We start from the raw sequence: 14,778 nt of genomic DNA on the forward strand, positions 1-14,778 counted from the left end.
TATCGCAAATGAAGACTTTGTTACTTAAAGGCACAGATGGTTTAAGTGTCAAAACTATGTACTTCAAACTCCAGATGCATTTGTTGCAAGAAAAAGAAGAAATGAAAAAGGAAAGAAAGAAAAAGAAAGAAAGAAAAATGTCAATATCAGAATGGGTTTTATTAACAGGAGTGTCACCTGCAAGTCAAGGGAAATGATTCTTCCACTTCGTTCAGCATTAATGAGGTCTCAGTTTATGTACTTTGTCCAGTTTGGGGCATTTCAAACAAAACAAACTGGAAAGAGCTCAGCAGGAAGTGTTCACCCACCTGTTTGTGATCAAAGCCCTCCTAACTCGTATTTACAAAAGCCCAGCCATTTACAATTACATAATATCCTTGCTCTTCCTTTCCTATGCCCTTAAGAAATCCCATGAGAAACTGACCATTAAAGCAAGGATGCTTCCTTCTGTTAAGCATGGCAGTAAAATACTCATACTTCCCAAGCAGTAAGGGAGCAGTTTCAATAGAGCCCCATTTGAAGCCTCAGACTTCCATCATGAAAGTTTCTTGTGTACCTTTGACTTCTCTTAATGCAATTTATCAGGTGAAATCAAGAAAGAAAGCCTGCACAGTGCGACCAACAATCTCGCTACACACCACCAACAGGTGCTCCACAGACTACAGTTTAAAAAAGCCTATTTTTAACTATGTTTCCTTAGCTTTGAGCAAATGGCACTACCTGATAAAAGCACATAAAATCAAATCTCTGTACAAGTGCAGAACCAAATACCATGGACCATGTAATAGGGGCAAGATTTAAATTCCCAGTGTCATGCATTTTTTCCTCCTATTCATCAGTTACCATCTGCACATATACTGAAAACATTTTCACATATAACTTGTGAAATTATTTCATAGGTACTTTTCATTACAACATATTAACCTAAATGATTAAAGAAGTAGAGTGCAACCAGTGAATAGTCCAGCCGCTTCTACAATTACAAATCAACAGCACAGAGAATTAAAAAGTATTAACTAAGTTTGTGTGTGGTAAGAATCAGAAAGTCATGATTTAATTTTGTTCTTTGCCTAAACACAATATAGAATAATCCAAAAATACAATCCAGCAGTATTTCAAAATGTCCAAAGAAATCAAGATTCCCATTAGTTTATCATAGTTCTGCATTTCATGAGACGTATTTAAAAAATATATCTTTATCAGACTCCTGCCTCTCTCACAAAAATGCAGCAAGTGTCAGGATCTAGAGCAGGAGTGGGCAAAATGTGGCCCGCAGACCAGATGCAGCCCACCAGGTCATTCTATCTGGCCCGCGGAGCCTCTAAAAAATTTGGAATGTTAATATTTATCTGGCTGCGGGTGCTTGTCATACGGCCCTCAGTGGCTTGCCAAAACTCAGTAAGCGGCCCTCCACCCAAAATAACTGCCCACCCTTGATCTAAAACCCTCAATGTGAAGTGTGTAGCAAGTAGGCAGAAAAGAAAAGAATCTCAAATTAAGCTTTTTCAGACAGTTTGACAATCCTCAATCTTTTCTAAACCCTTTTTTATTGTTACAGTTGTCCTTGTCTACAACAGGAATGCTTCGCCCTTCCATCTCCCTTACTGGAAATAGAGTCCTAGCTAAGGTTCAGTCGCCTGTAAGGGCTTTTACTGGCAGGGGTATGTCAGTCACCATCTCACATCCTAACAGGTATAGTAATGCTGGATAAAATGTTAGTGTACAAATTGGCCTTTATGTACTCATATCATTTCATAGTTGGCAATACATGGATAAAATTTGTTCTGGCAACTCTTAAATTGATTTTCCAACTTTTGACTGCTCCTGAAGGGCCTAATTCTGCAAGGTGCTTAGCACCTCCTCAGCGATTATGAATGCACTTAGCACTTATAAATATCAATGGGAGCACTTGCATGGGAAAGACTAGGAAGAGTTGATGCAAAAGCAGCAAACAGTAACAAGTGAGTTTTCAGCACGCTGCCGTTTCCTGTAAATAAATGAGGTATTAGAACTGCACATTGCTTCTATTTACTGTTTGAGATCTGAATTTCCAGCCTGTACTTGTGTGAGATGTCACTTTCAGGGGAGCTATTCTGGGACTTAAAATATTGTGTTCTGCCCCTGGGTTATGTCATTACAGGTGGAAGAAGTACTTCCCATCACTGCTGCACAGACAGTGCTTATATACATCTCCTTATGGTTTGTAGCATGTGTAGTTTTCATAATGAACAATGAAATAAACACAGAATGTTTGGAGTGTTAAATCATGTTCCCAAAGGGAGCAGTTAGTATAACAAGATAAAATTATCACATTATAATAACTAAATATGCATCAGGCTAAAGCATGCTTCAATTAATCATCAAAAGTTTGCACCACCTCTTTAGGTCTTAATCAAGCAGAATATTTAGGACTTTTTTTTCCAAACCAACGTGAAGCAGATACAAGAAACTGTTCCTCTTAAAACCAATGGGTAGCAGCAGTTTAGGCTAATCATTCTTACATTAAACTGTAATTTTGGAGGGGAGGAGAAGGAACAGAAAGAAGGCAAGCTGCACAGAGGAACAAATCCACCAGGATGGAGGATGGATCCCAACAGACAAGGATGAGGCCTCCTAAATCCTGTTCCACATACCTCTTGACTATAGTATTATATTAAGTTTGTTTTACACTGATGTGTACTCACAGCCCAAACTCTAGTTTAAAGAATTTGGGGAAAATTAAAAGCAGGTAATATCTCTGATCCTTCAGACTGTAGGTGTTATAGTAATTTCTCCGTGCAGGTAGTCCAAAGGTTTGACTTTCATAATCGCCTTGAACACAAGTAAGCCTGGAAAATTCACAGCTTACTACATTTGTAAATTCCCTTCACTTAACCAGTTTGGCAAAATGAATTCATAAACTCTGGCAGTGAAAGGATTTTATGTCTGCAGAAGAAGTAAAAGGGAAGTTATAAATGGGATCTGGAACCAAAAGGATTATATTTGTGAGGACTGCCTAGGTAAGATACAGAAGCAATGTTGGTGCTTCCACAGTGAACAGGAAAGGCTACATCTGCAATCCAGTACAAAGAGAGTTATGCTTTCTAACAAATGCATAGGAAGGAGATGAATGAATTTTGGCATTACCTACCCTGCCTGGTAATTTTTTCTCACTCATTCCCCTTCTAGCTTTCCCATTCCACTTTCCTTTGTTTTCTTGGCTTTTCTTTTGCCAATACCTCACCCTCACCTACAAGCAATTTGGAATCCAACTGTCTCTAATCCACCAAATGATCCACTGATACATTCCTTTAGCCCATTGCTGGGAGATAACTCTGAATTATATTTCATTAACTTCAACCTTTCTAACATTTTCAAAACTGCTTTTTTTGTAATGAAAAGAACAACAAATTTATTTTTTCAAGAAATGAAATCTTAGATTAACTCTAGCACCTAAAATGTTAACATTCAAAGTTCATTAGACCTGTTGGAACTTTACAGTTTTCCTAATGGTTAGTTCAAGAGTTACCCTGTTGGCCACCTTAAAATACTAGTTTTGCACTGAAGATGACTGAATAAAACAAATTTGAGTTTTCTCTACCATGCAACTCTTGAGATAAAACATTCTCAAGCAAGTTAGAAAGCTTTCCTAAAGTCATTTTTCACAGTAGCATAACTGGGGTGGTTGTGACCAGGGCAGCAGTCCCAGGAGCTAACCTGGGGGAGGATGGAGAAATAGCAGCCGCCCCCATATCTACACAATCATGCCAACAACAGCCAGAAGTCACCACTGCCCTGCTGTGTTCCGCCTACCCTGGGCACCCAGCTGCCTTGTTACGCCTCTGATTTTTCATACACATACGTCCAAGATGCCTTGCCTGACTAACCTTTCAAAAAAATTGTGATTTTTTTTTTATGGCACCCATCATTCTAGTATTAAAATACTGAACCTGTGACTAAATGACATGCTTGACAAACCTGAGGTAAACAGAAGCAACTTTTATAAAATAATTATTTGAGGAAAGTAAAAAATGGCATATAATGGAAACCTTGTTACAGCTATAGCTATGCAATAATCACAGTAGTCCTATAAGGGTGTGCTTTTAAAGGTCAGTCTTTTGAAACAGGCTAAACTATTGGTGCAGTAGAGCTTCCACCAAATACTTCATTTGACTTCTCTGGGTTTTCTATATATGATTTAGAAGGTACGCTCTGATGCATAGCTCAGTAAGAATTGAATGTTTAACACAAATCAAAACTGGCATGTAGGGAAGATTTTAAGCATGCAAGCACAGAGACACAGATTACAGACAGGAGTGTGGAAATCCCCTCCTTATTCATCACATCTACTATAAAAATGCGTATGTGGACTTTTGTAATCTTCTAAACACAAAGAAAAAAACACTGCGTTCCCCAAAGACAGCAATGGGCTGGAGGCAGAGCACTGGCACTCAGTAGCATGTTAACATAGTCACACAAAAACAATCTGAGATCAGTGTAAACTGGGTGATGGTATTTCAGAAAAATGAATGCATCAAAGAATAAGAAAAATAAACTCATAAAAAATACATTTTTCTGCCTGTACAGTACACACATGCCACATGGAAATGGTGGAATAATTCACAGCAGGAAGAGGATGTTTGTTCTCATGATACTAGCTGTAAAATAACACGGCGAGAAGCCCAATAATAACATATAAACCAAAATGTGCAGTTGACCTAATGGGAAAAAATAAGCTATCAAACCAGGAACATTAAAGAGCAGAGAGAACTTCTCCTAAGTTCTCCATCAACCCACACCTCCCAAACACACTCTCAGTGTTCAGGTTAATGTGTTCTCAGTAAGTACAAGTGGGACTGAGTCATTCTGAAACTTTTGTCCATCAGCCTCCGGAGTCCAGAGAAGCCTTTTGGATTATTTCCCTTTAATACATTAAGAGAAGAAAACAGATTAATTTCAAACAGAGAAAACAAGAAAGAGAAGTAGCTGAGTAGACAGTATGCTTTGGATCATAGTTATTGGCTTGCTAGGAAGTTAAGCTGGCAATACGAAAAATAGTAAAATACTGTTAGGATCACTGGCAATTAGAATAGGAAGAGTTGGAAAATACTGACCAAGGAGCCACAGTATAGTAAAATTGGAATTATCTTAATGTTGATACATAACAACATTAGACCTGGTCATCCAGTCTCTAGTTAAGCCTAAATAATGACTGCAGGACTGGACCTCTTGACGAAATTAATTCCATGAGGAATTTAGACGGTTAACTTTTAAGTTAATTTTTATGACGAGATTATACATCTCTGTTAAAAATCACTTTAAAATTAATTCTGTACCCCTAAATTCCTCTGATTATATTTAAGTATTGATAATTTTGACAGTGCATAATTTTTGAGCCTTTAGAGCAAGGACTGTATCTACTTCTATGAATGACAGTGCACCAACCACAAAGACAGTCAAAGAAGTCATAGGTTCACCCATGCCTAGCAGCTCACCTGGCTAAGGCAGTTAAAGAACACCACTGTCTGTAGCCAACAGCACACAAAGGAGTGATGTGGCTGGCATCACATCTGGCTGTATTTGATCTCCCATCCAGAATACCCAGGTACCCATTTATAGCTGGGTCGACTGGAATGACCTTTGGCATACATGTGCCCTGAAAAGGGTAATAATAAATCTAAACAATTTAAGTGCACTCATAACAAATTTGTAAACTATCAAACAAATGTTCAGCTATGATAAAGCATATAGCATACTTCTTTCTCTAAAATTCCTTTTATAATAATTCATCTTAGCATTCAAACACATTACTTCCTGTTCCTGAGCTCTTTTACACTTTTTTTCAAATGTAGAGTATTACAAGCTACTTCCAAATTTGTAACATTCTTAGTTCATAGGTGCCAGCTTCAGAAATGCTTTTGTTTCTACTTCTGATAAATTTTGCCTCTTGAGATATACCTCCCTCAGTCTGGTACTCCTTGAGCCCTAAATAATAATGATATTTTTAAATGGTCAAACATTATGTATTATCTTTTCTTCTTATTCCCTGGTTACTGCACTTACACTTGGTACAACCCATGTCTATAATTTTGAAATTACCAGATGAAATGTGGTGTGGGGGAACAGAACTACACTACTCTAGGGGTTGAAGGACTTAACACCAGCCCCCTCAAAATCTACTCATCATGTCATGAAAATTGCAGGTGGAGGGAATTATGTTATCCCTATATTTTGCCCTCTGGATGCTAGGTCAGCTAAGCAGCAGCCTCTTATCCTCCTCTCCTTTCACTGTTCTTCTTGATGATTCCTTCCCCACTCAGTGTAGCATAGCAGGGAACCAGCTGCTGTTTGAGTACAGTCAAAGTTACTTAAAATAACTGATGTATTCTGTAAGCCATATGCATATTCCCTGCACCCCTGTGCAAGGGCCAGGAAGAGTGGCAGTCTTTCTACTCTCCTCATATACCACAATAAAGAGAAAGCCAACCAAAGATAACCATTAGAATGATCAGGGTACCCGAGACACTGAAATCTCAGCAAGCATGGAAGCAGTGGGAAGAAAATGCATCGTCTCCTGCCTGTAAAGGCCTGATTCTATTGCTCTTACTCATATGTTTACTCCTACCAAATTACTATAAGTACAATTCTGTCACTGAGGGTGCAGAATACAAGTTAGTATTTTAATATGTTTAATACTAGGATAATATATCCTATATGAATATTATTCTCTCCTATTCCTATACTATATCAGGTTGCTATATTTTTATGCCTTTTTATGACAACATTTATTATGAGAAATAAATTCTCTTTCCCTTTTGCTTTGCTTCATGGAACACCAGATTTTTCTTATGCTAGGTAGAACTAATCTGATTGTTTGTGTTACGTTGCTGCAATGTGCTATGCTCAAGGCTAACCCTGAAGACTGTTAGAAGCTGCAGCTGGCAAAAAAAAGCAGCTGCCTGCCTACTGGGTGTGGCATTTGTCAAAAATACCATAGTATACTAATTCTATGAAAACTAAACTCACTTGCTATTTGCTTCCAGACTGATGTTGATCTACAAAACACTATATGATTTGGGTGCTGGATGAGTCTTTCTTTCCTACCTGAGCAATGGCAGACACATACACACAAGGTACACTTCCTCATCACTGGAATTGATCTCCCCCACTGAGCTACAGCAGCCAGAGTCCGTGGACCATCAGTGAACAGCATAAGACCCATATGCTTTCTCAGGTTACCTCAGGAGGAATTGTGCAGTAGGCACGAGCACTTGGGAGGAAGGGTATATTTGTTAAATTTTCACTACTCCACCCTATTCCCTTGAAGTGTAAGTGTTCACAGTGCATTCCTCAGACACTCCAAAAATTCTCCAGAAGAACCAACTAATCTGCCTTGTGAAACTCTCTAATGACTACTTCCCAATGAAGTCTAGAATCCACCTTCATCCTTCTTGGCACTATCAACCATAGTCATAGTTTTGAAATGTTACCTTTCCTTAGCTTCTGTAAGTCTGTCCTCTCCCAGTTCTCCTTCTGTCTCTCCAGTTGCTTCTTCATATACTTCAGAGGCTTTGATTCATCCTTCTCCAACTTTCTGTGGGGTTCCAGAGTGCCTTGTCTTGGTCCCCTTCTCTTCTCCCTCTACATGCCTGATATTTAGGTAATCTCATCTACCAAAAGACTGCCATTTGTTTATTGAGAACCCACTGATATACTTCTCTACTCCACACTCCTCTACTCCTCTCTGTCCAAACTAGAACTTACACCTGTTTTCTCAGAGATTTCCTTTTGGATGTCTAGTCTTCAGCTCAAACTCAACATGGCTAAAACTGAACTTCCAATTTATTTCCCCAGAAATATCCTCCCATACTTTCCTCAGCTATTGTGAAAATTACCCACACTCAGGCCTGTAACTTGGCCAACATTTTCATCTCAGTACCCAGCATAGGTCCTTGCATCCAGGCTAGACCTAACTATTGCAGATTCTTTCTGCACAACATCTCCTATGCATTTCCACAGATTAAACTCTTGTCCCAGTTATCATCTCATGTCTTAATTACTTCAGTATTCTTCCTATGACATCCTTTTCTATAGCCTTCAAAAATGCAATCATGTTCATTCAGAATGCAGTTGCAAAGGTCATTTCCCTAGTCTGTCTTTTTGACTATGTCAACCATCTCTTTGGCATTCCTCCACTGCCGCCTCCTTCTTTATCACATCAAATATAAAATGCTTGTTTTCACCCATAAGGCCATTCATAACCTGTTCCTCCCATATCTATTATCTCTTATTCACTATCTAAATGTCAACTGCTGTCTTAAATGACCAGCGATGCTAGCTTCCTTCACCAAATCGTAGAATCAAGGAAAATTGAGATGAAAGACCTCAGGAAGTCATACAGTCCATCCACAGCAAGATCAACTGTAGTTCACTTGTTCAATTTTTAAACAAAGACCTTCAAGCTTTCTTCCATACTGCCCTTCATGCTTGGGAGAAGCTCCCTGTAAAGATCTGCAATAGGGATGCACTGATAGAGATTTTAAGGGCCAATACCGACAGCCAATTTTTAAGAAGGCATAATGAGCAACACCGATCTGATTTCCAATTTCCATGTTCCAATTTCCTGTTGTGGTGGAAGGGGAGGGGGAAGGAAAGGGGCACAGGGGGAGCTAATCAATGCCCCCTGTGGTGAGGGAGGGAGTGAGGCTGGGGCAGGCCAGGCAGGGTGGGGTGGGGTGGGGTGTGGGATGGAGCTGCAGCTCATCTGGGCGGCATGGGGGAGAGTCTCCCGCTGCCGCGTGTACCCCAGGAGGGTATGGGGCTGCGTATGCCCCCAGATCTGAGCGGGACAGGGCAGGGTGGGCTGCAGCTGCAGGCTGGGGCTATGGGCTCCCCTCCCAGCATTACCACCACCTGCCCTGAGCACAGTGCGGCCCAGCCCCTCCCAGCAGGAAGAACCCAGCACAGCCCCCAACCCACAGCTGCAGTTCACCCCATGCAGATCCAGAGGCACATGCCCCCCGGCCATATCCTCCCGGGATACACACAGCTGTGGGAGCCGCTCCCCCTCCTCATGCCCCCCAGATGAACCGCAGCTCCGTCCCACCCCGTCTAGGCAGTGCTTACCACAGCCCCAGCCCCACTCCCTCCATCACTGTGGGGGCATTTATCTGTCCCCTCATGCCCCCCTCCATCCACCACAACAGACTTACCAGCTGCACGCAGCTCTCCAAGCTGCCAGGCTGTGTTCCTTGCTGCCTCTGTGCTGCACTGTGGCTGTGCACACTTGCAGGCATTTATCAGATAAATTATCAACCACATCAGGACAATTTCCAATATAGTCAATTTTTTTTATATCAGTGCCGATCCGACATCAGACTGATGTACCTCTAACCTGCAACACTACCAATTATCTCTAAGCATTCCCTCCTTACATTTTTCCTTTGCTGAAACACCTCCAAAATATTTGACAGATGGTAGGATATGGGGATGCCAGAGCCACTGCCTATCATGGTGACCACTGTCTCATTGTTTCTTTGTACTTTCCTGTTTGTCTTTATCCATCTGAAGTCTCTTATACTTAACTGGAAGCTCTTTAGAATGAAGTCTATCTTTTTTTGTTTTGTGTCTGCACAGTACATACTAGTCCTGCTCAGTGACTAAGGCTCATAAGTGCTATAGTAATACAATTAATATTAATAATATTATTTCCATGTTAATAAAATAAAAAAAAATTTAAGAAAATACTTCTACTTTCAGACCTTCTTTATAGGAAACCATTTTGGCAGATTCTATTGCTGTAATTCACACAAGAGATGGAAGGGGGAAAGGAGAAAGAGATGTACTTGGCTGGTGTTCTCTGTGAGCCCTTTGCCACTGTTGGAATAACTTGTTTTTCTATTTCATTGTCTATCTTCTCTTTGTTGGTATTATTTATAATCAGCAAATGTTGCTGCCTGTACAGTTCATGTTGTAGTCCTGTGTTTGTATGCCACAAATTCAGCATTATGATTTCATTTGTGACTCAGATTGAAGGAGAAAGCATCTTGGGAAAATACAAGCCCTTGATTAAAGCTCCAGGGCCAGATTAACACCAGCTGAGAATCCCACTCCTATGGTTTGAAATCTTTGGCTATGCAAAAACTGGGGGAGAGGGGGGGGAAGGAAGACTCAAATAGCTATGGAAATTAGTAAATATGGTACCAAATATAGGAAAAATATTTGGAGAAAATAAACTAAATTTGGTAACATTTGAAAAAAATTATGATGCATTAAAACACTTATCTAATACTAAAATATACTATCATGCAAATTATTCAGGAGGCCAAATGTAAGCTTTCTGTCATACTAAATGTTAACAACAAACTACATACTGGACCAATATGAAGCTTAAATTTAACTCATAAATGTAAAGCAGAGTGGAAAAGGCCATTCCACAAATGGGTCTGATCCTGCTCACTGTTCTCTCTGAAGTAAGTGAGGCTACATGTGGGTGCAGGGATCTTTCAGCCTCAGCAGAGGCTTCAACAGTGAAATACATCACCCTGTTCTTAAACTCTCTAACAAAATTAGGCTGACATTCTTTAATGCATGTTATAGTTTGTATGAGGTCCAGTTCTGCCCCTAACTAAGTCTGGAACACTCCCAGTGACTTTAGCAGCAGCAGCAGGATTGTGCCTGTTTGCTACATAAATTCACCAATTACTGCAGTTTGTACAACGGTAAATAATAACATAGCAATTAAACACCCTAGTGTAGCCATAACAGTTACTTTAGCAAATTATGGTAAACAGCATGCAATGTGGAATAAATCATTTCACAAACTACGTCTGAAAATACCATGTCAGAAAAATTACTCCTGATAAAAATTTCATGAAAATGTAAAACCTTTCAGCACTGTCTCCTGGGGTAGTTTTTAGATCATATAAAACCTCAAGGGACAATGGTCAGTTATTTCAATAAGAACTAAAGGACAGTTTTCCCAGAATGAGCTTGTTAAGCTGATATAAAGACATGTGATATTGATTTGACTGTTTCATTTGTTTAGCTGTTTGCTTTGTGGACCCTGTTTTTAATCTAATAATCTTCCATTAATATACTTAAGGACTTTATTCATAAAAGAAAATCATTTTTTTAAAACAGATGTTGAATGGCTGAGGCAATATAATTCAGCATCCAGAATGTTGCAAGCAGTAGACCTATGTACAGTACTTTGCCTGTTGTCAAACACTGACAAGAGCATTACCAGAATATTTTCAAAACATCACTTGTCTTCTTCCTACCTCAACACCCAAATAGGATTACTGTGACATCCTCTTACATATTTTTAAATTAAACCTTTTTACATAATCTAGTAAGGTGATAATAGCTATCTCTTATACTTCTTTTGAAATGTTTGTTATGATTTACCTGCTGGTGGCTTTATGAAAGGTGGTGGAATTAATGGTACAATAATGGGTACACTCCCATGATCCTTTGACCCTGCTGGTGAGTCTGAAAGTCCATTTCCTGTAGCAAGCCCTGGATAGCTTGTGTTTATATTGTACGGTGAAATAACACTGTCCTCAGGTAATTTTGGTTTTGGCAAAGAATTTTCTGTAAGAGAAAAAGAACAAACCATAAAGTATGGCAAAGGTGTTTCTTAGATGCCCCTATATATTTTTCCCAGTCTGATCATAAAATTACTTCTTCTAAAACAAGAAGAATGGAAGATAAAATGACAATATTCTGCCTCTGCTACATTCTAACAAACTTTAAAAATGTTCATATTTTATCAATAACAGCATTAAACTGCACTATACTTTTTAAGCAGGCTTACTTTCTGATGCATATTCTCAGTATGTCTGATTTATTCAGTGATCTCACACTCCTGTCTTTGATACCAGTTACGGTATTTTTATGACAATGAATTCTGACGTCTCGTATTGTTGATGTGATGTCACTGGATGAATCATGCAAAAGAAATAGATGGATAAATAAAAGAATCTCCGATTCCACTCCAATAATTTGGAAGCTAGTAATAATGGAGAAGGAAGAAAAAAGAGCAAAAAATTACTAAAATTTTAGCAAAATATGTATTAAATATTGTCTGCTGTAGCTTCAATTCATTAGACCACCACAGGTTTCTTATTTATAGGCATTTATTTGGTATGCTTCCCCTAATTAAGGGATAGGGTTAAAATAATATGATTATGATTATAATGTATCACAAAGACAGGAAAGTACTTTTTTCCCCCCTAAAGATTCTGTAAGCCAAAGACATCTACCTGGCACAGGTATTTGGCATCTTTGTTTGTAGCATAAAACATATGACTTCTATCATGTGTTTATAATGATACAGATGATCTTATCTTGTTTAAAAATGTGTGAAATATTTTTAGAATACGCCTGTAAAATATGTCACAAATTTTATTCCACCTAGATTGCAGCCACAAAGCATCCCATGGTAGGTCTATTTTATTAAAATACAAGGAAATAAAAAGGTCTGGAATTAAACTGTCCAACTGGTGATATGGGTCACATGCAGCCCCTGAAGGGTTAGCATGCAGCCTCTGGGCTTCTGCCCTGATGGCCAGGAGAATGCTGGAATAATGAAGCTAGGGTATGCAGCAAAGAAGGGAGCTCAGCAGCCTGCACAGCAAGGGGTTATGTGCTCAGCTGGCTTGCAGGGGGAGAGGTGAGGTTCTGTTGTGCATGCTGGAAGTGGGAGCCAAGCTGCCTTGTGCAGTGGGGGTGGGGACTGCCAGTGTAGCATGCGTGGCTGGAAGAGGGGAGATCCAGGCTGCCTGCCTGTTGTGTGTGTAGCAATGGGGCACTGGGCAGCCCAAGCAGTAGGGAGCGGGAGTGGGTGCTACACAGCATGCAGACCCCAGATCTGTGGCCCCTGTACCATGGAGTCCCTATGGCATGCAACTACTGGGTCTGTAGCCCCCAGTTGCCTGGAAGTTAGACAGCCCTGCTCTGGAGTATAGAAACAAGTTATCTTATAGATGGCATATGTTAAGTGGAATACAAATACTGATTATGCTGCCAATAATATTATACAGCTAATGATAGCAAACACTGAATTTCTGCATTAATAGTTTATTTTTTTCTTACCTCTACGTTTTCCACCTTTTATCTAGCTCCCTGTTCTCCACTATTGGGCTCTTTGGTGCCAGTACTCATATCAACACCCATTGAATACAGTGCTGCATGCCTCCAAACCCTGCTGATCATATATGCAGCAAAAGGTGGCAGTTCAACAGTGTAAAGCTTCTGTAATTTCCTCTCTTTTACCTCAGCTTTGAGAAACTCTTGTTGGATAAGTCAAGATCCAGCAATTTTCTACTCTTTTACTCTGAAGGAATGTTCTTCTTTTCATTCTGATTGCAATTCCCTATCCATCTGGTGTGGCTGAAGAGTCAAAAGGTAGCAACTGAACTGCTGAACAAAAAAACTGAATCCCATTGTTTAGATTTTGAACAGTTTCATACACAGTACACGAAGGTCCAGAAATGTTGACCCCAGACAAGCCTCCCACTAAACCTTTCTAAAGCACTTGCAGAAAATAATATATTAAAAACATTAGTAAGTACACATTTGTAATACTATTCATGGTTCTTACATACATTCTGAATGTTCTAGTTCCATATCTGACCTTATCAAAAACCCCAGCCCACCAGTTTTGTCAGCAGAAAGGTTCATTAGGCCCTGTCTGCTAAGAAAACATTCTCTCTTTCTCTTGCTCTTTTTTCCCTTTTTTTGGCAGCTCCTTGGAATCTTGGGCACATGAGTTTCATCTGGCTCAAAAAATGTTACTGTTGGAGATATGTTAGTAAGTGCCTATTAGCTGTTGTTTTGCTAAATGCTGCATTCTTGTATTTGATTGGTTTCTGCTTACTGAAAGGCACTGTCAGAGATGTATATTTAAATCAGCCTCAGAGTAAGCAACAAAACATGAATCCTAGTACAAGCCAATTCTGGCAGGTTGAGATAGTTAATCCTTCTTTGCATGAACAAAGGAACATTAAATGTCATTACCTTTGAGAACAGAAATGTGCTGCCGACTCTCCCCATCTGCAGAGTAGTTCCTGAATTCGATATCTTCTCCATCTTTCAATTCAACCTTATCATAACCATACCAGCCAAGGAGCTCATTCATAGTGTTTTCTGCAAAGTTCTGAAAGAGAAGAATTACCTACTTATTTATGTAATCAATAATCATTTGGAATGAAGAGAGGCATGCATAAATCAAATTCTATTTGCAATGCACCATGAACTGCCAGGTTTGTCCCACCTCCTCCAGAATAATGTTCATTTTTCAAGTCAAGTATATAAAATGTAATGTATTTAAATCTCAGAATGACATGCATAATTATGACAGACTTTCATACACTTGTCATTTAAACAAAATAAGGAAAACAGAGGGTTATTTATGAAGGAATGTCAGAATTTCACGTCAGTAATATTTTTAGCATATAGTCCTCAAAAAGTCTGTCTCATTATACTACAATATATTTAAGAGTACAGCAGGGAATTAATAGAAAACAAAGATTTTTTTTCAGCTAACAGTTAGTTGATCTCACTATGCTGCAGTCATTTCAAATGGAATAAATTACTGACACAGTTACAATTCCTTAAGGTGGATACAAACCAGATCAAATAAAATCAGTGAAGACACCTTTAAAAAAATTACAAGCCATTACATAATTAAAGTGTTTTGGAAATCTTATCAAATAATAAAAATAGCTATTTAATTTTTTAAAAATTATATACAGTATATATTCAGGCTGCAGCTGGAGTACTGTGTCCAGTTCT

General features: G+C 39.2%; 1 protein-coding gene across 4 annotated transcripts in view; it reads right to left on the minus strand.

Moving 5' to 3' along the window:
• The window catches only part of SOBP (sine oculis binding protein homolog), a 203,009-nt gene that overhangs the window by 169,906 nt on the left and 18,325 nt on the right, over positions 1 to 14,778 (minus strand). For all 4 annotated transcript variants that reach the window (XM_019520136.1, XM_019520134.1, XM_019520137.1 and 1 more), the window contains exons 2-3: positions 14,002 to 14,140; positions 11,389 to 11,574 (exon numbers count right to left, since the gene is read on the minus strand). In XM_019520136.1, the coding sequence (XP_019375681.1) occupies positions 11,389 to 11,574; positions 14,002 to 14,140 (325 nt within the window). The remainder of the gene's footprint in view (positions 1 to 11,388; positions 11,575 to 14,001; positions 14,141 to 14,778) is intronic.

This window comes from Gavialis gangeticus, unplaced genomic scaffold (assembly GCF_001723915.1).
Source record: "Gavialis gangeticus isolate Ggan-Ray unplaced genomic scaffold, GavGan_comp1, whole genome shotgun sequence".
NCBI classification, from domain to species: Eukaryota; Metazoa; Chordata; order Crocodylia; family Gavialidae; genus Gavialis; species Gavialis gangeticus.